The following is a 24,229-nucleotide window of genomic DNA, read 5'->3' on the forward strand; positions in this document are numbered from 1 at the left end:
AATGGTTTTATTCAAGTTATTGTCTGTGTTTTATTGCCACGAACCAGTGATTGGCTATACAACCAGCCTTCCCATTGTTTTTAACCAGTATAGATAGTTCTGTGTGAAAAAAAATAGGGAATCTCCCTTATCTGAAGCTTCCCATATGAATAGAAACCATGCAACTATAAAACATACATACATGACGGGTTCCATCAAAAATTACAGGCCGTGATATTTACTGAAGCTTTATCCCTATCCTAGTCAGCCAAACTCAACGTCGTTGACTAGGGATTTCAAATGGTTTTTTTTTTTTTTTTTGTTTTGTTTTGTTTTGTTTTTGTTGTTTGTTTGGATAAGGGGTCAGTAGAGATTGCAAGCCTAAAGATAGCTGATGACCTCTCGTATCATTAAGGTGCATAAAGCCCTAACGATACTTCCTGTCGTTTAGAAAGCGTGTACTCTTAGTCTTGGCCCATTATGAGATAGCGTTTAGTGAATTATAACATTCGTTTGCATAGAATGTGAGTTCAGGCTTTGTTTTCACTTTGCAAGCGCTCGGTCAACAGAAAAAAAAGTGTTCTCATTTGATATCTTCGAGTACGGAATAAAATACGTTGTAGGGATTGTCTCGCTCAGTGAATCACGGATATTTTTAGTAAAAGTAGTCATTGTTTCTGTACTTCTCTTGACCAGAGAACAGTAATTTAATATCCCACCAACATTGGTTTTTTGAGATTAAATATTGAATAATATCGCAGTGACTGAGAATGAAAAGCAAATGATCAGCAGAATCCCTTTGCGTGGTATGGCGAGTGAGAATTTGCTAGTCCTTCTAAAACATAGATTTTCTTCTCTGGAAATGAGCTCGAAACAAACTGATCACTCGTAGAATGGTGAAAGCACTGGGTGACCTGTGCCTTGGCTGCATACAGCAGCATCTGGACTCTATTCCCAATCTTGGTTCCAATCTTCCTACTTTGTACAAAGAGCGCCTCATAGAACGTTGGCCTACCATGATATGCTTCACAAAAGCTATCTTCCTCATATCTGTTATAACCTCTTAAGTCCCTCTTTACGGCACATAAAATTGTACATGTGCCAGCAAGTGGATGATCATTTCTTGACATTATTGGCAGATGCACAATGTCAGCTGGAGGTTCTTGTTGTCAATGGCTGTTCCAGTGTTACAGGTATGACTGACACAGAAACTGTATGGAGGTATTTTTTAGTGTCAACATTATTGAGTTTATATAAGATTATTGTGTTCAAGTATACTTATAATCATTATAATTATATACATTGCTCATATAAGGGAAATATTTTTGCATATACTAATTTATGAAATGACGATTTGTTGACACTTTACTACACACACGTACAGCACCTCTGTGGAATCAAAAACTTTGTTTTAAAAAATTGTAGCATTCAAATGGGAATCTTAGCTTTATATATATATATAAATACAGTTGTTACCTCCAAAGACATAAGCATCCTAATATTTTAATATACATAATGGAAAATATGTGTCTCCATCTAGTTGTTGAGTCATTTGTTGCAGCTTTGAAAGTCAGATGGTTTTATTTGTATTAAAGTAATCAACAGCATTTGCTACATACAAGATCAAGCAGATTGCAACAAAACTTCCAGGGTTCTTTTCATTTTCATCAGATGTTGGAATACAGTCTATAACAAGAGGGCAGAACAAGCTTTGTGTGCTAGAGCTAAAAAAGTTACCCAAGCTTACATCTGCTGGATTAGCAGCTTTAGTTTCTCCTACTCTGTGGAAAGTGGCTATCAAACGATGTCCCCTTATGACTTCTAATGGTAAGACTTGTCACTATTAGGACACCATATATAAGACAGTTCTTAGTTAAACAATAGTAACAAAACATGTATGGTGTCCTGAAGTAACTTAAGGTAACATTTATGAACATAGTTTTCTTATGAAACTAAATAATGAAAGAACATAATGGAGAGGCTCTAAGGACTAAACTACCAATATTTTGGTAGCATAAAGGTGTCCGCATGCATACTGCTACTGATATGGATATTTGCTTGTTGACAGGATTATCAACACTAGCACAGAACTGCTGTGGCATAAAGGTACTCCACGTCACCCATTGTCTAAAGCTGGATAGACACGCTTACTCCTTGGTGGCTGCTGCTCTGAGCTCCACCCTAGTAAGAACATATCTTGGTGCTCTCTGCTCATGGTCCAGTGCTGGTAAAATAATGCCTTTAAAACCACGTGCTGGCTTTTTAAAAGATCCCTTGAGGATCTCTATTCTTGAGAAACACTGGTGAGAATTTACCCTTGATTTTCCTTACTGTTAATCCATTGTTGATAAAAAATCTCCTTTTGAGTATTAATATTATGAATGGAATGCTATTTAAAATGGATGTTTTGGACATTTCATTTATTTTTCTAATCAAAATGGTTTTCTTGAGATTTGTAAAGGACAAAGCATGAAGACTGTCTTGATGAAATGTGTTTTGACAATTACTTTCTTGCATCTTTACAGGAAGAATTAGGCCTAGGAGGCCAGGGTGTAACAGACGAGGAGGTGAGGAAACTGTCAGAAAACTGCCCCAACTTAAGAAAGTAAGATTCATTGTATTGAGACTACAAGAGGTCATTTTGTTTAAGATGTGTACTAATTAGTAGGAACTGTAGTTTTCAAAGTTTTCTTGGCAGGGATGGTAGACAATATCACTGAGGTCAGTACTGTAGATTAGTAGATGGTAGTGTTGAATGGGACAGGTTTAGTATTTGAATTACATATTGACCTTTTGCATTAATACATCCTTTTCTCACTAATATGTTTAGATCACTGCAGTCTAGAAGAAAAGTAATACTGTTATACATGCAAGACACAAAGAGGAATCAAGGAGTGAATACTAAGGACAGAGGGTATCATAAATCTGCAGAGGAAGATGAGCAGGCGAGCTAGTCAATTGACTATAATCACAACTATTGACAACTATGTTGATTGATGTAATAAGTAATGCTCATAAAACAGATGTACTTTTAGTCCACATTTCAAAAATTTGATGGTGGATAGAAGTTATAGAAGGGAAGAGAGTTTCACTGTTTCCAGCACAATAACTAAAAATCCAGGGACTAATGTGGTTGTTCTGGTAATAAGGATAGAGAACATGCAGTTCTCAGACAAATGTAGGGCAAGGAAGTTCAGAGAAAAGGGCAGGAGCCTGCAAAAGAAAATTAAAGCACAGCATGAACAGTTTGTACTGAATTCCAGAAACAACTGCTGCATGAGTATGTTCAAAAAAATCTTATGTCATTCTCACCTTATTGCAATTTCTCATTTTGCTTTTTCATCCTTCCCATTCAAACTGTGAAAGTTTAACAACTGCTGGACTGTGTGCTGTGAAATACGAGAAAGATTAGAAAAGTTCTTACAGGGAAATGAAGCTGAAGTTAGACATCTTTTAAAGCAAAAAAAAAAAAAGAATTATTTCTCTCTAACAAGAACTCGGTTGCAGATAATGTTTCATTTTCAGCTTTCAAAGAATGTACTGAAACTAGAATAGCATCTAAGATTGTTCAAAGTAGTTTTAAAAATAATATTCTGTATTTGATCCTGAATTTTTCAGGTTGGATCTGTCGGGTGCAAAACATGTAGGTAAAGAAGCATTGATCAAGGTAAGTTGAAACTTAGTAAAATGGAAATTTGAAAAGATTAGTAATTGCAATATTACTGTTGTTTATTGCTTATTGCTTACGACTGGAATTAGATTGTTAATTTGGTAATGTAGAAGCAAATGTTGGTGGAGTTCCTCTTCACTTCTCTTCTCCCCCCACCCCTACAAAAAAGTAAAGCATTTTAACAATCTGTTGTTTCTTTCAATCTTGACTTTTACATTTTTTGACATCTGGTATCTGAATTTACACTCACCCACAGGAAACCAGCTGCAAGTTTGACCTTACATCTTTGTAGCCTCTGCTTTACCCATAGTTTCTTCATCTACAATAGTATTTAGAGTTTAGTGACAATGCGAGCATGATATTTGACTCCTGTCTTATCTCAATGTTATTCTTTATAGCTTTTTCAAGGCTGCACGAAGCTCGAGAGCTTAGATCTATCATATTGCAGTCGTCTGGCACAAGCAGAGGAGTGCCAAGCTTTATGGACCCTGCCACAGTCCCTCAAAGAGCTGTCTCTGTGCGGCATCCTAGTTGAGGATGAGCAGGTTTTTGTGGAAGGCATGCAGCGACTGCGGTCTCTTACCTCTGTTCGTCTGTGTGGTGTAATGGCACTTAATGACACCACTTTGACTCAGGTCAGCTTTTGCATAAAACTGTTTCTTTTGTATGGTATGCCTTTCAGGATACTCATCTATATTGCAGTATTTGAGATGAGTTTGTTCAGCAGGTAATGTATGTCATAAAAGTAACCTTTTGACCTTTTGATGATTTCTGTCCATTTTGTTTATAGATTTTGAAACACATTGGACCCAGATTAGAATCTCTTGACATCAGTGGTGGGTTCTGCAGAAATTTGACAGATGAAGGCCTGAAGGCTGTGACCAAGTACTGTGTGAAGCTGGAGGAATTGTGCCTCAGTCTTCTAGGGCAGATCCAGGGACTGACACTTATTCCCATGTTTCAGCAGCAGGAACGAGCAGTTTGCTTTAAGAAACTCTATCTGAGCTGCAAAATGGTGAGACAAAAACAATTATTCTTTTTAGATAATCAAATGATTTTATTGTGCAAAATGATAGTGGGTTTTATAGTGTTATAAAAAGTTATTTCCTCTTTTGTTGCACCATTTGCTTTTTGAAAACAACTGAATAAGTTGTTAATTTAAAAGGCAAAGATGTCTTCCAGTCTGGGTATTCCGTTTATGTGTGCAGCTGGACCTCTCTGTCTTGTCTTTGGTGACTGTGATGTGCCATGAACTTACACTTCTTGAGTTGTCTGGCCATACATTGGTGAATGATGAAATACTGTACCAGCTTGCTGAAAACTGTCCCAAGCTGTCTCATTTGGGAATCAAAGGGTGCAGGCAGGTACGTTCATGTGTAGATACAGATTAGTTGCAGAAGTATGTGCTTGTTGTGAGTGAAAGGGCAATATATGCATGTGTGCACACACATTTAAGCTTGCAAGCATGCAGATTAAAGTAATGTGATTTAAGTTTATTTTGGGGTATGTTTCATGTGTGTCTTCACATATCTGTCTGATTAGGTTACTGATGATGCTATTTGCGAGATAGCACGCTGCTGCCCAATCAAGAGCCTAGTGCTCTCAGGCATCCACAACTTAACAGACAAATGTATTTTTGCCCTGGCCAATAGCTGTCCACATCTAAAGGAAATTTACCTGAATGGCTGTGCTCAGATCTCCCCTGCTGCCGTCAGATATCTTTCTGTAAGCATCCTCTTAATTTTTGATTGTGGAAACCTAAAAATTACTTTTAGACAAATAGATTATATATACCCAATGTTTGCATGGTTTAAATTTAATATTAAAAATACATGAATTTTAAAAGTTTTGTCTTGGGTTGTTAACAATTTTTAAAGATTATTATTTCCTGATTTTATTATTTATTAGCTATTCCATTGAAAAAGCTGTGATTCTTTTGTGCACTTCACTTCATAACAAAAAGACTAGTGATACAAAACGTGAATAGAACACCAGTTTAAAAGAAGTGTGCTATCTGTTATTATTGGCATTGAAATATTCCTTGAGGGCTGTATTTAAAAACATAACAAAGACGCCACATGATGAGAAATAAGAAATTGGAGAGGATTTGTGTTGACAATCCAACTATGTGTTATCTATAACAAAACCATTCCATGATTTTGCTGCAGGACTGCTGCATCACCAGGTTATTTGTTTGCCATGTTATTCCCAATGCTGTTCCTAACCAGCTGATGGCTAAAAACTTGGACACTGGTGAATTTTGCCGCATGGATCTTCTGTCGTCAAGTGTATCATGACTAAAAAATGAAAATGATCTTATTCTGTGATACGAGAGTTATGTGCACCTTTTCTTTTCATACCTTTTTGTTGGGGATTCATGAACTGCTCATATACATAAATATTGTCACTTTACTGAACTGATATGGCACGTGAAGTACAATTGCCTTTAGCACAATCTAATGGCATGATGGACTATGGTAGTCACTTTAGCACATCATCAGCATTCATGACTTGACTGGTGCCAGCTGATGATCTAAGCTTAACATATAAAAGTAGCAAAATGATGAATGCTTTCTGCATACATTGCCATTTGTTCATAATAATTTTGATTTAAAACAGCATTCCTGTGAATTCCTAGCTTTCATATGCATCCAGTTGTGCAGCAGAAGGTGATCTTAATTTAGTTCACAAACAGCAAAATGAAGCAAAAGGTAAGATCATGATATATTCCAACTATCCAAAATGCCCTAAAAAGAAAATTTAGTCGTTCAATTTCATGTCATGCTACTTCACATGAGGGAGAAGAAATGCACTGTCTTTAAAGCAAAACATCGATCCTAAAGGGTCAGAACGTTAAAATAAATGAATCTAAATCTGTTGCATCTTTTAATCTATTATACAAAAAAAGCAAATTCACAGTAAACTGGCACATACAGTGTCCTTTGAAATTAGAACCTACACTTTTGGGTTATACATTAAAACTTCCTCGTTAAGACTTTCCATATGGTGACTCCATTTTAGATACAAGATAGGCTATATAAATGCCATCTCTGTTATGGTTACCTTTCCATCACACCTTACAACCAATAGTTTTTGCTCTATTACAACATTTTTGCAGAAATTTCATGCTAAAAAAAAATTAAATACACTTTTAAAATGGCCAACTGTTTACCCTAAATTACAGTTTTCTGCAGAAATCAATTATATGCTTCATTAACAACCTTTTGTAGAAAACGTGTTCATTAAAATATGATTCTTATGATGGACTGTGTGTGCTGTATTGCAGCTTTACGCAGAAATATAATTTTAAAAAAAATACTTTAGGTGCATTTTAAGACAGCACTTTTGTCTATCACAAAATAAGTGCTGTGTAGGTCCGTGACAACAGTGAATAAGTGAGCACGATCAAAAGTAAAAACAACAAAGAAAGCTCTATAATATGGTTTTTAAAAGCTTTATTTTAACATTTAAATAAATGAACTTGAACTTATGTGTTTGAAGTCATGTTTTGAAAATGAAAGACTTAAATTATGACCTGCTCTTGGAAAAATTTAAAGTCTTAATAGGGAGGTTTTACTAATATGATCAGTCTTCTGGGCTGGGTTCTTACCTCCCCTTTAAGAGGCTTCTGGCAAAATAATGAATTCTCTCGACCAGCAGCAAGGTTCCTCAGCCGTTTCTAGCCATAGTTCATTCCGAATTTGTGATCATGGTCATATATTTCATAATTCAGAGCAATGATTGAATTGCACCAAGTTTGATTCATAGTTTGTGCCATACCTCAAAATTTATATTGTTGGCAACAGAATGGTATGCAAAGGGGACTAAATGACTGTGCTGTTATTGTTGATCATCAAATGGTAATAGTGCAGACTACCATAAGCCAATCATGGAAGAAGAGTATCAGCAGTATTCAGTTTTATAAACTGTTATCAAACTTTTATTGCTGTTCGAATGTTTTTATCACTTGCACAATGAACAAATGATTTGTATAAAAGAATTATCTTCATGAAGGACATTTTTTTAATTAAATGACTGTTGGTTTTATCATGAAAAACTTGTTCCCAGAATATTTTTTGTGGTTTCAGAGATTTAACTGCAGCTATACCTGTTATGAGAGAAATTTGTGCCCTGAAATCTTTGCACTTGTTACTGTTTAGATTATTGTTCTTAGTCTGTTGTGAAGAAAAATGTTGCAATAATCCACTAATCACCAGATTAGAATACTATCTCAATATATTGTTGTGGACAAAGTGGAAGTCTGCCTTACAGTTAAATACCAAATCCTTTCAAGAACTCTCTGATCTTTTTGCTTGAACTTGAAAGCAGCTGTCATTTTTCAGTGATTGCAAATAGAACTTTGCATGAAGAAAAATGAATTATATTTGCAGGGGTTTTTTAAATGTAATGTTTAATTACATATTTGAAATTAATCTGATTTTCTTTTAGGAAGACATGTGCTAGTATGCATCAGAAGTTTGGTTTGCAAGGCTTCTCTGGCAACATTCCGTAAACTTTACAGGAGTTGGAAAGTACAATGTGGCGTCTCCAGTTTTGAAGACACAAGCAGGACTTTGCTGCATATCCTGACAGTTGGTGTTTGTCGTTTTGGTTAAAGATTTGTTAGGGTTTTATGTTAAGTTGCAGCAAAGTGATCAGATTTTGCCCTTGATCTCATGTTTTGTGCAAATGCTTTTACATGCTTGTGAAAAACAAAGTACACTACTAGAATTTTGGTAACAATCTGAAAATCTTAAGTATTATGGCACCACTGTAATATTACTGGATTTGGTAAAATGGCTTTTTTAGTCAAGGAGTAATTTTTAATTGAAGAGGCAAACATCTTGACACTTATCCGTGCACAGATTTTTTTCAGCACCTGTTCATTCTATGTTAATAGTTCTGTTGTTTTATAAATCATGTTCAAGCTAAACTGTCAGCTTTTGAGTTTGTTTTTTTTTTAATCAGTTTCTTTTTGGCATAGATGGAAGATATTAAATAATTATACTGTTGTCTTGTCATTATAAGGGAAGTTCAATAACATTATTTTTATCTAATTGAGGAAAAGATTTAGTGACACTCTTGTGACAATGGAGGTGTGTGCATGAGTAAAAGTGACTTTAAATTCTTTCTTTACTGGGTAGCCGATATTATAGGCAATAATGATTCTTGAACAGATTTCTGATGGTATCCTTAAGGTAACCTTTCTAGTGACAGCCACGGACCTAGATTAGTGGCCTGGGTGATCAGCCTTACTGCAGATTACCTTTACAGCCTTTACTAGTTTGTGGAGAATCATAACGATGACAGTTCCCGAATGCCTTTTTTTAATTATTATTTAAGCGCTGGCAAATTCCTGGATAGGAAAGTTATTTCTATTACAGAATGGTTTCATGATAATAAAAAAAATAATAACCTGCCTGCCTATTTGAAAAATTATACTTTTACGCAAAAATATAGAGAGTAACAAACTTTATTCCGAAAAAATTCTTAATATCCAAAACAAAGAGGGGAACAAACTCTTCATAATTGGAAAACTGCTAGCTGTTAATGACCAGGGACTATAATACAACTTCAAGGTAAAGAGTAAATTTAATGTCAAGAAGACACTGCTGGTGAGAAATGCTTTACACATACAAATAAGCTTCTGTTAATATCTTGCACATCTGAGATCTTGCGAAAACAGGGTAAACAGGTTGGCGTATTATAACGAATTTTTCATGTACAATGTGTATCGCTCACTTGTCTTTTGTTTCATTTGCAAACCTAATTTTTGACAGCACAAAACACACACGGCGCTTGAGGGGAGGAGGGATGAGGAAAATTCAAATTCTCTATTCGCACTCCTCCCCCACCCCCCAACCCCTACGTCTTTTCTCCAAGCAAGCGCCTTTATTAATTAACGTTATTTGCTATTTTATTTCATTATATATATATTTAGCATTTGCTTCCTACAAGAGTCAGAAACAAACTTTTTTCGCCGTCCCCTCGTGCGGTCTTCACGGTCCTTCGTGTTGTACGTGCGTGCGCTGAAAAAAATGCGAATTTCGTGTTGTGTTGATAAAATGTCATTACTGTTCCCAAAGTTTACTATACAGCTATTAGAGGTCAGGGTAAGGTTTATCTTGAACGGGCTAATGATTTAACTAGAAAAACATTTATTAGTCATGCGCTCTATATTCTCAATGTCAGCTACTAAGATGGCGACTTGTGGCTGTCTCGCCTACGCCATACTTGTCACACTCGGTAAACCTGATGCTATCTGACCGGACTTCGATGTAACCGTTGTGCCTGTAACAGACTGAGAATGTCTTACTTCCAGTGTTGTGTGTGTCAATCTGAATGCAGTCGGCATAGCAGGAAGTAAACGTGCAGCTGATTCAATCCTAAGGTTTTATTGGGACGAAATCCTACAACGACATACAACATACCATATCCCGGAGCAGGAAAAATAGCGCGGGCCGAAGCAGACCACTTTGCTCATATAATGGCTGCTTTAAAAATAATATTGCTATATATATCTATAGTTGAGCACGCCCCTTTTTATCTGCCGCAAAGGAAGCCCGTGCATGCGCTGCTCTCCTTGATGCTCATCTCGAGGTGCACGCACAGCAGGGTGTGGCCCGTGGCCTTGTCATGCGCACTGTTGCCACCACTGAGTAGTCACCCTGCCACATAACAAAGGGCGTGACACTTTTTTTTAAATTGGAGAACACAGGCATAATAAGTAAGTATGGAAATATGTGGTGCAGAAGCTATAAACTATAGTCTCTGCCTCTTGCGCTACTCTTCCACACGCGATTTTCCCCTCTCTCCCCTTTTCCTACCACCAACCCACCCTCCAGTTGAGGGGGGCAGTGGAATAAGTGGAACAGACCGCACAGCTGCTGACCTATCTGAATATTTTTTCCTTGAACTTTAGAAACCTGAATGACAACAGATATACAACTTAAAGAGAGAGAAATCGACTTATATACGTGGGACAAGCGCCTGAGGCAGGTGACACTAGCTCAGAAGCACGCATTCCCACAAGTTGATTGATAAGAAGACCTCTGTTGGGACCGCACACAGACTTCACAACATGAGCACACCTGAGTAAGGTCAGAGAGTTCAACACTGAAAAAGCTACGTGTCGCCTTTTCGAGCACAGTCTTGGAACTTCCTCCTGCCACCCTTTTTTAAAAACTTTTATTAACGGTCTTGGACCGGGTGCGTAGGTAGCTAGGCGCTAACTGAATGGCTAAAGCCATGGATCGACATTCATCGAGTCCCACTGCTGCAATAAACTATATGTAATAAACTATGTTTTGTATTATTTGGAGATGGGGGTAGGAGAGATAGAAGACTATAATCAACTGGTTATCCCGCGGGCTCGATAATAAATTTAAGCGATTTCAGATATGTTTACTGCTCAAACTGCTTATGTTACATCAGCCTGTATGCACATAGAGTTGAACAGTAGTAGCAGTCACAACAGGCGTGTTTACTCGAAATGTACATTGACTGAAAAGGGTGCATAAAGAAAAGCGGGTGGAAGAATGTTTAATCCTTCTGAGCTGTTATTTACGGGGCAGACTATACGCATTTGCTTTAAAGGTGTCACTGTTATACCATTTAAGATGAGTTTGTACGCCGAGGAACTATTAAAGCTATTTAAGGTAAGAGACGATGACACATTAAAAATAGAAGACGGGTTCTTTGTGGGAGAAAAACCCTGACATCAGTTCCACCCCAACACTTTCATAGACTGTCTTACCTTTACGACTGACCATTCTCTAACTGGGATATGGATCAAATTTGCCATGGGCACTTACTATGCAATTGCTAAATTTTAAAGAACAAACCAATTCGACCCCTTATATATATTTTTTTTAAAAAGAGAGAATGTGTGTGTTCGAGAAGAGAAAGCACCTCGGCAATGAAGGTGAGAATGGCTGGGATGGCCGGCAGGTGGATGCTGTAGTTGTTGATTTCGATGGTGGCTGGCACTGGAGGTGGACACGTCGTCGTGTTGAGTGCCGGGAGCGTGGACAACATCGTCTTGACCTGCTCCCCGATGTCGGCGGTGATGCCGGCCCAGTTCTCGGATATCAACGTGTCCACTAACGTCTTGCTGCACGTGTTTTCGTAGGTACTGCTCGTGCAAAAGAGGTCATGCGTGACTGACCACGAGGCAAAATATCAACACGAACACGGCACAACAACTTGCATTCGATTCTTCTTTACTTGTTGTTTTCTTAGATCCTGTTGGTTTCTGTGGAGGGCACAGTGACTCAAAGCAAGTGTCATAACGATAGTGAAACTCGGGTGTCTACTAACGGTCGGTGATTTCCCTGAGTATCCTGGTTTGACTTCCAGCACTTGTGTGTGTGTGTGTGTGAATGCAAGCATTTTATGCTTTCTTGCACGTGTTTTTATGCAAATGCAAGTTGAGAATAACATGAACTACACCAAAGAAAAGAATTAATCAAGGTAGAATAGAATCGTTGGTAGAATATAACTTGATCGCCACGACCCGAGGTCCTCGCTAAAGCAAGATTTTTGCCGAGACTCACCAAGAACCGATGTGGAAGAGGCAGGGGATAGGAAGGTCGAGAAGAAATGTGTGCCGTTTGATGGACAGGCTGATGGTTATGTCTTCCGGGATGGCGGTGGAAGTCTGGGCTTTCACGGACAGGCTGATTGAACCGGGTATCTCCATTGGCATCGGCGTCATCGATAAGCTATGGATCACAAGGCCTGGATCGCTACCTGTGTATATTATACAGTCAAGACGATGCAAGATGTGGTGATGCGGTCATAAACCGATGATTTGTTTATATGTACAAATCGTCATAATGGTTAATTAGTGTACATCAATTGCTGCTTGGTTTTTCCACAAACACACAAGCATCTGAGTAAATGAGTAGTGTTTGTACCCTTATGTCATAAAAGCTGGAATACAACGAGTACCGATTGACATTACACACTTAAACAATACAAAAGATATCAATCGTCACAGAAAATGCACAGGACATATTATGATTGTCTCCCCGTACTAATCGACACAGCAGAAGGCATCCCCTCCAGTAACTGGTTTTTTTTTTCATCTCCCCCATTACCCCTCTCCCCGCTCATATTTTTGCTATTGCCTCTAGCCAGCACTACCATCCCTCATCTGCTTTACATCCTCCACCTCATGCACGATGTTCAGGACCTGCCTACAAGCTCCTTACATCTGCAGCTGATTGTAGATCAGGGCCATCGACTGCCTGCGAGTTCCCAAGAGCTCATGATGACTAATAAATTTGGCCAATCGTCTTTGTAGCAAGTGACTTAACAGTTCGATGAAATAAAATGTCCAGGGAATATTCTGGCATCTGGCATCTTCTCTTGTCCGAGGCGTGCGAAAAGAAAAAATAACTATTAGCAGCTTCTCATTGCACGTCGATCAATCTTCGCGGATGCAGACAGAAAAGAGGAAGGAAGGAAGGGTAGGAAGAAAACGATCAAATGATTGAAGAACTGAATGCGAGGCTGAACTCGGATGTCATCCGCGCTGCGCATGACCCTGCAACCTTATTCTCTAAGCCTGCTCATACTTGTCATCGTTTTATCATTTTCATCTATCTACCCTGCTTTTAGCACCAACGAAGGAAACTGTTACCGCAATCAGTCCATTGCAGCTGCGTGACTGCTGCCAGACAGACTGTCGCACTCAAAGCCAAAATTAAGACTCGAAAAAGGCTCCATTGAAGACAAGGGCTCCTTCGTCTCCTGTCAGAATCGCTGTCTCAACCTCTTTAGTCGCAAGGGTCGGGAGATAGTGAATCACCTTACTACCCGAAACACATTTTAGAAAAGCTGGCTGGGAGGTAGGAGTGGGTTGGGTTGGGGGGCAGGCCATGGTGCAACGAGTGTCTGAGTCGTTGGAACGATGAGTGACTTACTGGCTGTGTGTACCAACTGGCAGTTCTCAGTGTCTCCTTTTTGTATGAAACACCTATGTTTCTGTTATCTTGTAAAAACCGACAGCAGGTTTTTCACTGTTCAACATAACAGCTCTACTATGCAGATTTGAAGGGGTTTATTGAATTTTGTAACTGTTTTATTAATTAACAAAATATATTTCAGTAAATAATAATAAAAGATCTTCTATCTGTGGTGCAGATTTAGATGGCACCCATTTTTTTCAGATGTGACCAACAACGGCAAATCGAACAAATCCAATTCCTATTCACTTTTTTCTTAATTTTTAATCAGTATAGTGTGCTGTCTTTGTACAGAGATAACAGTTTCTAAACCGTTTGGATGTTGGCCAATGGTGCTTGTCTGTTACTGTTTTGTATTTCCACGTCTCATCAAGGAGGGGACTTCAGCTGTCGACCATTTAGTGCCACATCAACTACTACCTCGTTTGCTGGCAGGATTTTTAGGAATGTTTTGGAGGAAGTGAATTTTGAGGAATTATTCGGGAAATGTACAAGCATCGTGATCTACAGATCTTTGTCATTAACAATTTACCATTTTGCCCCAGTCTCCTTTTTTTATGGTAAAAATAATATGTATTTTAAGAATTAACTCTGATATGGTAGGAATTTCTATTTTTGACAGCAAATTAAGTAGTAAGGATTCTTCAGTTTGTGGTAAAAAGCTTTCATATGCCTTTAGGGGCTTATACTTTCTCAAGCTGATGTAAATCGAAATGTAAATCCTCCCACGCAGTTCTTCCTTTCTTGCTGGAGTAGATCGCCTCGTATGCTTTTTCTCTAACGAGAATTATGTTCATTGAATATTTTCGTAATAAAACAATAATTAATAAAGACGGGAAGGGGAGGGAGGGGCTAAGTTTTTCCAGTTTTAGAAAGTCTTTCTTTTTAAGCAGGCATATGGTGTCTGTGCCTCTGAAATGACCCTGCCATTATCGTTTTTTCATGATCCACATTACTTCTGATATGGGTACATCTTGGTCAGGTCAACGTTTGCATGTTAAATGATTGTCTACATGCACAGCAACTTATCATTAGGTTAGGATTTGTGGTTGTTCGGATATCCTTTGCACTCTTGGGTTGGATGATTATCTGGTGAAGATGATTATAGAACCCCGCGTAATTAAAAAAAAATCGTAGTGCGGCAGTTGTTCGTTCCTTTTTATTTTCATACAACAATTTTTGAAAGCTTACGAACCATCTTAACAAGCTAGAAAGTTTATCATCGCTTTTGAAAAAAAAAAAACCTGTACTAACTCGCACTGGAATGTACTCGTGGTGCGCCACCCCTTTCTTAGGATTAAAAAAGACGATACAGGAACTAAATTCCGCTCAGGGTCCCAACCCGTCAACAGGATTTCAACCTATTTTAAAAAGAAATGCCAGCTCATTTCCACCACCTCCTCACTACATAATAACAGCTCATTTTTCAAAGTAGTTTCTTGCAAGGTATATTTGTCATTCTTCGTGTCATACACTGTCAGTCTCAAAGCAGTCAGGTTAGCAGGAAGACAATTCATAGAATGTTTTTATTTTTTTTTTTTTTAATTTTATCTTGCCACGATCATCATTACAAGTGCGATAGAAAATCGAGGATCTGTAGCTGGAGAAATCGCGTGAAAAGGTCTATGGCCATTGCAATAATATTACAAAATGTAAGATGGATGGAGGGTATGCCACTCTTCATCTGCTGCAAAGAAAGCCCATACATTCGCTGCTACTTGATGCTCATCTCGAAAAACACACACATCAGGGTGTGGCCAGTGGCTTTGTCACGAGCAGTCGCCACAACTGAGTAGTCACCCTGCAATATGACATAATGTGAAAGTGCAGGAGTGATCATCTCTGGCCAGTCTCTCTATTTTATTCTTCTCGCTCACCCTACTTCCAGCAAATGCTCGACAGTCATTTTTTAAACAGATCTCACAGACATGCATGCCGCCCAAACGGCTACAAGTACCCCTGGCACGCAAATAAGTACATAAAAATAGTTTAAACAGTGGCAGTAATTACCGGAATCATGACAATGTCTCTACACCAGTAGTGGTTGAAAACAACGACAGAACCAAGTAACGTAGCCAAAAAAATAACCGAGGGGTTCAAACCCCACCCGTACATTTAGTTATTTATTATTTTTTTTTTTTTTTGGGAGGGGGGTGGGGTGAGACAAGGTCGTTATTTTGGACCTGTGGTTAGAATCCTCCCCCTTCCCACCCAGCACTTTTAATAATAATCCTTGACACGGTAAACCACTGAGATCCTCTTCTCCTACGTTCACCTAAACTCTTTTCTAACTTAACCTTTCAGTGGCTAAAAAGACAGTGAAAGGAAAGTGGTGAAAGAAAATATCGACTGATTAGGTAATATTTTTAAGAAACTCTTTCACCGCACATCGACAATGAAGGTGAGAATGGCTGGGATGGCCGGCAGGCGGATGCTGTAGTTGTTGACTGCGATGGAGGCTGGCACTGGAGGTGGACACGTTGTGTTGAGTGCCGGCAACGTGGACAACATCGTCTTGATCTGCTGCCCGATGTCGGCCGTGATGCCGGCCCAGTTCTCGGATATCAACGTGTCCACCAACGGCTTGCTGCACGTGTTCTCGTAGGTACTGCACGTGCAAAAGAGGTTATGCATGAATGGACATTGGAAAAACATGAAAATTTTGCACAGCAACTTGCCTTTTTCACTAACAGTTTTGTTTTCTTGTTTAGTTTGATTTTTGAGACCTACAGGTTTCTTGTTCAGAATATCTGATCGAAAGATGAAGAATATATAGCTTTGTCGAGGGCAGAACTCTATGTCCTGAAGCTCTAGTAGAAGTCGTGTTTTAGCCATTATGGTGCCCAAACTCACCAAGAACCGATGTGCAAGAAGCAGGGGAGTGGAACATCGAGAAGAAAGGTGTGACGCTTGATGATCAGGCTGATGGTCATGTCTTCTGGAATAGGGACGGAAGTCCGGGCACTCACGGACAGGCTGATTGAACCGGGTATCTCCATGGGCATCGGCGTTATGGATAAACTGCTGATGACAAGGCCTGGATCGCTACCTATGCATAGTACAGCTGTCATGTTAAGATAATTCGAGGGGTTTAACAGTAACATGTACCTTGTTTATGTCTTAATATATGGCAACATAATTAGCTTTAATTGAGGCTCTCATTCCTGATATAATGCTCTCTCTATCACACACACACAGAGAGTAGGTCATACTGGCAATATATTCGGCCAATTTTCTTTATAACCAACATCACTTAACAGTTAAATGACACGCTCATCTCCAAGCGAAACTTTGAATGTCTGATGCGTGCTTGAACGAATAAAATATAACAACAGTTAGAGATACCCATGTAACTCGTCTTCCTGAGTGCCTATAAGAAAGGATAGAAAGAAAAGTATCAAACGTTCGAAGGACCGAATGCAAAGCTGGACTCCACATTTCATCCACACATCGAATGCTCTCTGAAGCAAACTTTTTTCAGCCTGCATCATTACATCTTTTTCACCCAACTACTCGGAACAACTAAAAGAAACCATTACCGCAATCGGTCCATTGCAGCTGCGAGGCTGCTGTTATATAAGCTGTCGCGCTGAAAGCCAAAATCAAATTCTGGAAAGAAACCATTCTGCTTCTTTGCTTCTCTGTCTGAACCCTTTTGTCCCAAGGGTAGGAGAATTGCGAATTATATAGTCTGGTACCCAAAACGCGCGTTTTATAAAAGATCAGGTAGGATAAGATGTGGACCACGGTATGTGAAGGGCTTGGTTATTAAAATAAATATGCGACAAAAGTGCATCTTCAGATACAGTTGGTTTTGTTACCGTTTTGTTTCTGTGATATCTTGGGTGCAAAGATCAAAAGTTTATACCAGAGATATATTTTTATGTTGATCTGAAATGATTTCAGGGGATTGTTTAGAGACAGTTCATGTCAAGTTCAAATGTATGTAAAGTTCAAATTTATTTCTCCTTAAGAAGTTAAGATATAATATCGTTCCTTTTTATTTCATCATCTAGATCTAGAACATTGAGCTGTCTTTCTTGAGTTGTGGCTTTGAAACTCCGATTCCTTCAAACATATGCTGTAATTAGCTGTTGCTTGTCATGAGGAGAAAATAATACTCGTATTTATTATTTGTCACGGAGTTGTTTTTTTTTTCTTGTTATCTTACATTTTATTATTTTATTGTTACTGTCATACTTTGCATTTCCGCGTTTTATCAAAGTAGATCTTAAATTAACGGCTTGATATGGTGTTACGACAGGAAATTTTTACCTCCGATGGTTGGTAATTTTTGAAGGGAGGGGGAAGTGTTCAGGAGGATTTGTAAAGATATTTTGTGAATATTTACGAGAAGAATATTCTGAAGATCATTTCTCATTGAGTGTTCGAATGTGTATGGCATGGCTTTAAAGTCAAAGCTAGCCTAGGTACCCGCCGTCACCCGGACGATGTCGCGGATCAGATCGAAGGAATGGGAGGCAAGAGACGCCGTGTATGTGTTTCGGGGACTCCAAATAACACAACTTTTACAACGGAAACAATTAAAATTGCCCCCCCCCCCATTAATTTGGGAGATAACGGATTTCAATCACATCTGGATTTGTTGAGAAAACAGGAAGTGACAATTGGACTGTATTTCTAAATACAGGTGGACTGATGTCTGACATGGCTGCCGAGACCAATGTTTATTTGTGAAGTTCTCAGCTGCCAGCCTCATGAATGTGACTAACACACATATTGTGTACACACCAACTTCTGGAAAAAAATCGTCCGCAAGCAGTCCATTTATACAATTAAGTTCGTGGAGAAACTGTAAACATTGAATGTCGCAGTTGACAAACGGGCACACAGAAAGGAACGAAACACAAATTACAATACACAGTTTTTTCAGTTCTAATAGACACAGTAAACCCTGACCAAATAAGTTTATTGCTTTTGTTGGCTAGAACTCGATCTTTATGTTTACCGAGCAGAACGTTTAATTGTTAGAATATTTACGCGAGTGCACGAATTAACCCACACACCCACAGGTAAAACGATCGTTTAACTGTTATTTTCGGGTTTCCTTGGGGTCTTAATCGGGCTTTTCATTCAGATGATGCTGAACATGTAAACGTACATTATCTAGCTGGATACAATTCGAGCTTAGCAATTCATATTTTCAGCAACGGATACAATAGAGTCAGCTACGCCCATCGTGTGGTTCGCCCTTATAACGGCGAGAGGTGTTCTAATTTTAGCAACAGGAACTCAACGTGACGCACAGAATCCTCCCACTGCGCAAGTGCAAAACATCCAAAATGGCGACCTGTGGTAAACCTGCTTGGGAATAAGTCAAGGATGAAGAAAGTTATTATGGGTTATGTAGAAACGTGTCATGCAGCATAGAATTAGAAGCAGTAACACGAAGACTATTTACTTCCTACTTTTTAATGTGCTTTCCAGTTCGTTTTCCAATGACAACTAAAGAAGTTTAATCATCTGGACGAGGATTATCAACATGTCGTTTCTAAACAGTTTTAAACGATTATTTCGCTTCGGCGGGGATGATGATCACCTGAAAAAAAGACAGTGGAATAAAAACATCAAGAAGGATATTGATCCATTGCAGCTTTGGGATATAGTTAGTGAACTTGGAGATGGAGCTTTCGGGAGAGTTTACAAGGTGAGTTTCCGTGTACTTTCTTCCTGCTTTTATGATGTGAGGACAAGGGTGTCAACCCATTCTGCGGTTGTAATGTTGCATAAACATATGTATGGTGTGTGCATATCTACCCACACCATGCATAAAACCAATATATAAATAGCTGGGTTTAAACAGCTAATGCAACAAGCGTTATTTTGTGGATTCGAGTCTAGCATGTCAATCTAGGTGCACAGGGATTTTGTTGATGGGCGCGTCTCTTTGATGTGGCAGGCATTCTGACTTTGATAATGTGAAAGTTTACTGGGGAATGGGCGAATTTTTGGAGTTGAAGGGTGAAGTAAATGATATTCTAAAATGTTGTAGAAATTGTGCTGAACTAATCTTACATTCCCCAATTCATACTAATGCAAGATATGGAGAGGCAGGTTTGAGGAGTGTACACTGTTGTCCAAGCTTGTAAGTCTACAGTTAGAAATACATTGACATATATCTAGGGATGTAAACAATTTATAGAAAAGTGTTTGAATGCAGTGCACCTGCCAATGAAGCATTCAAGACTTTGTAACTATGACCCATCAAATTTGTTTTTAATGTCTTCATAATACTGGTTTCAGGCTTGTCAAGCCTGTGTAATCTTGGATACAGAAAGTGTATATCATCACTTGTTATGAGTTTGTTACACATTTTTGTTCTCTCTTTCATTTTCTGTCTCACTCATTCACTCACACATTGAGATTATGTCACAATATGTATATTGGTGTATTGTGTAAACAGCTATAAGACTAAATTTACAAGGTAGTGTATATGTGTGTATATTTATTTATATATATATATCATAGCATCTGTGTGTTATTTGTATTTTTTAAGTACTTAATATTTTTAAATAGAAACATAGATGAAATATCTTTAGCAGCTTCATTCTATAGTCACCATTCTACCTGTATTCTATCAGTTAATTGTTAATTCTATCTGTTAAATGTTTGCCTTAAGTATGTGAGTCGAAACTTTAGATAAACTATTTCATCCAGACCAGACAGCTTTCATGTGAAAAGTAATCAAAACAGCATTGCTAAATAATACATTATAGGTTGAGCTTGTGCATTTGTGCAAATCTAATGATATGATTATCACAAGTTTTAGCAAGTTGTCTCTAGTTCTTAAAATATCATTTTCATTCAAGATATTTTAGAAGTACACAATTTCTTTGACAAACTAAAAGAATAAAAGATTTTATATCAGTACCAGTACTTGGTTAGCTTCATGTTGTAGACTGTTGGTAAAGCTATAACAACATGTTATGCTTCATTTTTTATTTGTATTCTTACATCTAGATTTCTTAAGAATCTTTTCTTTCTGGAGAACCAATCTTGGCTAAGGGCTATTCCCACATAGGGAAACTCCATGGGGCTACAAGCATATATCATCAAACAGTGTCAATAAAGCAAAGTATTCTTTGACATTAATCCAGGGCAAGATGCATTGCTCCCCAAGGCCTTGTGGTCATGTTGAGATGTTGTATCAAATGTTGTCAAGCTGATCGTGTCCAGTTATTTATCATTTTATCTCACAGTTGTCTTCCAAATCGTATCTTTTGTATATCCATTTAAGTTCAAGAAACATCTTTAGAGTCATATTATATGTGTGTCCCTCTGTGTGTGTGTGTCGATAGATAGATGATCTTGCCACAATATGACTTCTCTGGAGTGAGTGAAGTTTTATTATATCGCTGTAACATTGGGCTTCTTCTTCTTACTAGAAGTGGAAGCAGTCACTTCCTTATTTAGATAATGTTTACATACAGTAAACAAACAACCTTTAGAATGGCTAAATCTTTCAGCTGCCAACACTGTTTTAGACATAATATCACATATGACAAAGTTGCATTCTGTATGGGCAGAGAACAACACAGAGCACTTGAGAATATTGGTTAGTGTTGACCTCTTTTAATTAAACAAGTTTCTGTTCATAAGTCTGCTAAACAGTGTTTGGTAGGACTGTTCTCTGTCTTTGCTTCTTACCTTACTTTTACTTTTTTTTCCTCTCTTTTTAGTTTTTTGTTTTTACTTTATATGCATCTATGCTTACTTGTATGTACACCATGATTTTATTTTTATTTAAGAATGGGTTTGACTTTGATAATAGAGGTTTAATTGTTTACAAGCAAATACAATTATAACTTTAAGTTTTATATTGGGTGGATTTAGTGTTTAAAGAGAAACACAGAAAATATGAAATTATTTTGTATTGCTCATGGCTCAAGATTCTTTCCCTTACACTAGTGAGGTTTTTTTTTTTTACTGAACAAGATGATTTGCTTTTCCATTGCTGCCATCTTGTTATTGAATAGATAACACTGAGATGGAGATGATATTGTTGAACTAAGTACCTGTGGATCCCAGTCTCTGTGGTGCCACATTGTGGCAAGAGTAGCAGTTGAGCCTAATCCCATACCCAGATCTGTATGGGGCTAGCAACTGTTGAGTCAGTTCCCGTGAATTTAAAAGCTATTCCAGAAGCTGAGCAAGATATTCATATTGCTAAAACAGATGTACATGATTTTTTAAAGATTATACCTTGCATTAGCAATTCCTGACAAGAGAGAGTTTTTCTTTCTTTCAGCTTGTGAAGGACATTAAAATTAACAGGACATAACTGTTCTGTCTTCTTTCTGTGTTATTTTTCATTATAATCATGATCAGTTCCCAAAACCCTAAATTGCTGTAAAAGCACATGGTAGTACTACTACCAACTCTATCTCTCTTGGTTCTCTGCTGATCTTTAAGAACTGCTGAATAACAGGTTAGTCCACTCCTGAAAGTTTTCTTAGAGTTGTCAGACCTCCTTGCACTGATTCCTGCAGGGTTAGTTTTTGCAATTTGTTTATTTTTTAATATTCTTAGGAGTATAGGGGCACAGATTATCTCATCTCAGTTTTGATGTGCTCTTGTTACAGATCAAGAGAGATACTCTGGTTTCTAGAAAGATTTGACCAAAACTTCATTTCTAAAAGGCATAATTATTCTCTTTACCTATTCACCTTTTGTGTGCAGGCACAGAACAAGGAAACACAGGTATTTGCTGCACTAAAACAGGTGGCCATCAACAATGAGGAAGATTTGGAAGATTTCTCTGTGGAGATTAATATATTGGCTGACTGTGTCCACCCAAACGTGGTGGGATTGCATGAAGCTTTCTACTTTGATGGAAAACTATGGGTGAGTTTCAGTTAATGTACTATCCCTTAATTACTATCCTTTACTCCTTTTGCAATGTTGTCTGTCATGTTAACCATCATGTAATGGCCCTTGGTTAAGATCCTGTCTTAAATACAATGATAATCATACTGGTTTCTGATTTTCTTTCTGACACTGCTGTTCCTCATCACTATTTTATCTAAGCCATAGAATGTCATAATAAAGCAGGAATTATTTCAGAAATTTTTGTAGATAATATGGGAGACTTTCTCAGTAAATGTGAGGTGAGAGTGGATATTTTCCTTCTGTATTGGATTAGCAGTAAACATCTTGTAATCTGCAAAAGTATATAACACTAGCAAAAAGATAAATAATTTTGAGTAGTATTTTATTTGGGAGTTTGTGCAGAAAATATATTGCTGTCTTAGCATTTTGAGTTTCTATGCATAAGTGCATATTGAATATCAGTTGTTTTTACATATTTTATTTTCTCTTTGTGTGTGTGTTTTCTTTGTATCTCATATTGAATTTTTTTTTTTTTTTCGCTGCTTTGTTCACCTTTATTAATGTCTGGTTTTTTCTCTGATCTTGCAGATGTTCCTAGAATTTTGTGGTGGTGGAGCTTTGGATAGCATCATGGTGGATTTGGAAAAGCCTCTCACAGAGGACCAAATTCGTTATGTGTGTCATGAAATGTGTGTGGCCCTTGACTTCCTCCACCGCCACCATGTCATTCATCGTGACATTAAAGCGGGAAATGTTCTTGTTACCATGGAAGGAGATGTCAAATTGGGTAGGTGTTTAGGCCCAGTTTCTGGGATGAGCAGTGCCATCTGGGTCATATTTGTAAAGAATTGGAAAGCAGATATTGAAAGGTCATGTTTATGGAAATCAAATGACAATGTGCTAATGATGTATTACAAAACATTGAAAGACAACAAAACTAGTAGAAAGCCTGCTGCTTTGGAATATTTTGTCACTTGTAAGTTCTAAAATTTTATAAAATTGCACCAACAGTGGGTAAAGAATGCGACGATATGATTCTGATGATTAAATGTTTTGCTGGTAGATGAACACGACAATAAAAGACACCAAAATGATATAAAAAAGATTTAACAACAGATACCAGTGAAGCAGATCAAATGCTGTCCATCACATACAACATACATGGATGCCCCTATGTAAAGGATATAATTTTTATGTGTATAGCTGTTATATACATCCTTTTTGGTTCTTTGTTAAATTGCCTTTTTTTTTAACCTCATGATTTTTAGAATGTTTACCTTGTTTTCTGATATACCTGGCACAGGGTAAATACCATCATTAGAATGTCTGAGGCTTTCTGTCTTGTACTACTGATTAAGGAAGAGCAGCACAAGTTTAAATGTCTTATAATTCCTTGATGTTGAATTTTAAAAAGTTTAAGCCATTAACTACTTTAAAGGTAAATTTGGGTTTGCTGTGAACATTTTTTCTGGGAAGTGAGGAAGTTCATCTTATTTTTTCTGGCTAGACCACCTAGGTAACAGCACATCACATGTCTGTTTTTAGCTGACTTTGGAGTATCAGCCAAAAATTCCCAGACCCACCAGAAGAGAGATACATTCATTGGTACACCTTATTGGTATGTTAAGAGTTTTTATGGTGCTTGCTGTTTTGCACAGTGTAAATAGTGTCTAATGCTATCAGAAAAGTTCAGCTCATTTTATGGTTTTTTTGGTGGGGTTTTTTTTTGTGTGTGTGTGTGTGTAAACTGTTTACAGTT

The 24,229-nt window shown here is 37.8% G+C and overlaps 4 protein-coding genes across 4 annotated transcripts in view; 2 read left to right on the top strand and 2 right to left on the bottom strand.

The window, feature by feature from the left end:
* Nucleotides 1–381: 381 nt before the first annotated feature.
* Nucleotides 382–8,588, top strand: LOC112564594 (F-box/LRR-repeat protein 20-like). The gene is given in 11 exon segments (XM_025239519.1): nt 382–984; nt 987–1,172; nt 1,651–1,806; nt 2,048–2,163; nt 2,505–2,584; nt 3,598–3,646; nt 4,048–4,284; nt 4,440–4,664; nt 4,858–5,013; nt 5,192–5,374; nt 5,818–8,588. Coding segments are annotated over 11 exon segments (1,629 nt in total). The 5' UTR covers nt 382–872; the 3' UTR covers nt 5,947–8,588.
* Nucleotides 8,589–10,030: 1,442 nt separating this feature from the next.
* LOC112564595 lies at nt 10,031–13,472 on the bottom strand. Its single transcript, XM_025239520.1, has 4 exons — nt 13,296–13,472; nt 12,205–12,400; nt 11,561–11,783; nt 10,031–10,317 (listed from the first exon to the last, which is right to left on the bottom strand). Exons 2-4 carry the CDS (start codon nt 12,363–12,365, stop codon nt 10,240–10,242), a joined length of 462 nt encoding a protein of 153 aa, XP_025095305.1. The 5' UTR covers nt 12,366–12,400; nt 13,296–13,472; the 3' UTR covers nt 10,031–10,239.
* Nucleotides 13,473–15,134: 1,662 nt separating this feature from the next.
* Nucleotides 15,135–17,320, bottom strand: LOC112564503 (ganglioside GM2 activator-like). Its single transcript, XM_025239358.1, has 4 exons — nt 17,160–17,320; nt 16,474–16,669; nt 16,009–16,228; nt 15,135–15,421 (listed from the first exon to the last, which is right to left on the bottom strand). The coding sequence occupies exons 1-4, from the start codon at nt 17,242–17,244 to the stop codon at nt 15,335–15,337; spliced, it is 588 nt and encodes a 195-aa protein (XP_025095143.1). The 5' UTR covers nt 17,245–17,320; the 3' UTR covers nt 15,135–15,334.
* A 1,570-nt stretch (nt 17,321–18,890) lies between these two features.
* Nucleotides 18,891–24,229, top strand: part of LOC112564860 (serine/threonine-protein kinase 10-like) — a 43,932-nt gene continuing 38,593 nt past the window's right edge. Inside the window, 4 exon segments of the mRNA XM_025239939.1 lie at nt 18,891–19,288; nt 22,321–22,485; nt 23,059–23,257; nt 24,016–24,088. Coding sequence (XP_025095724.1) covers nt 19,124–19,288; nt 22,321–22,485; nt 23,059–23,257; nt 24,016–24,088 — 602 coding nt within the window. The 5' untranslated portion in view covers nt 18,891–19,123.

Source organism: Pomacea canaliculata, linkage group LG5 (genome assembly GCF_003073045.1).
Source record: "Pomacea canaliculata isolate SZHN2017 linkage group LG5, ASM307304v1, whole genome shotgun sequence".
In the NCBI taxonomy this organism is placed as follows: domain Eukaryota; kingdom Metazoa; phylum Mollusca; class Gastropoda; order Architaenioglossa; family Ampullariidae; genus Pomacea; species Pomacea canaliculata.

Bases quoted from the DNA above. Each gene is read 5' to 3' on its own strand.
- LOC112564503 (XM_025239358.1), bottom strand. From the start codon at position 17,244: ATGGTTTCTTTCCAGAATTTGATTTTGGCTTTCAGCGCGACAGCTTAT. The intron at 16,670-17,159 runs GTAATGGTTTCT...TACTATGCATAG, and splicing joins GCTGCAATGGACCGATTGCG to GTAGCGATCCAGGCCTTGTC. The intron at 15,422-16,008 runs GTGCGGTGAAAG...GTCATATTGCAG, and splicing joins TTCTCACCTTCATTGTCGAT to GGTGACTACTCAGTTGTGGC.
- LOC112564595 (XM_025239520.1), bottom strand. From the start codon at position 12,365: ATGACGCCGATGCCAATGGAGATACCCGGTTCAATCAGCCTGTCCGTG. The intron at 11,784-12,204 runs GTGAGTCTCGGC...TTGCACGAGCAG, and splicing joins CTCTTCCACATCGGTTCTTG to TACCTACGAAAACACGTGCA. The intron at 10,318-11,560 runs GTGCTTTCTCTT...GTTATGTGGCAG, and splicing joins TTCTCACCTTCATTGCCGAG to GGTGACTACTCAGTGGTGGC.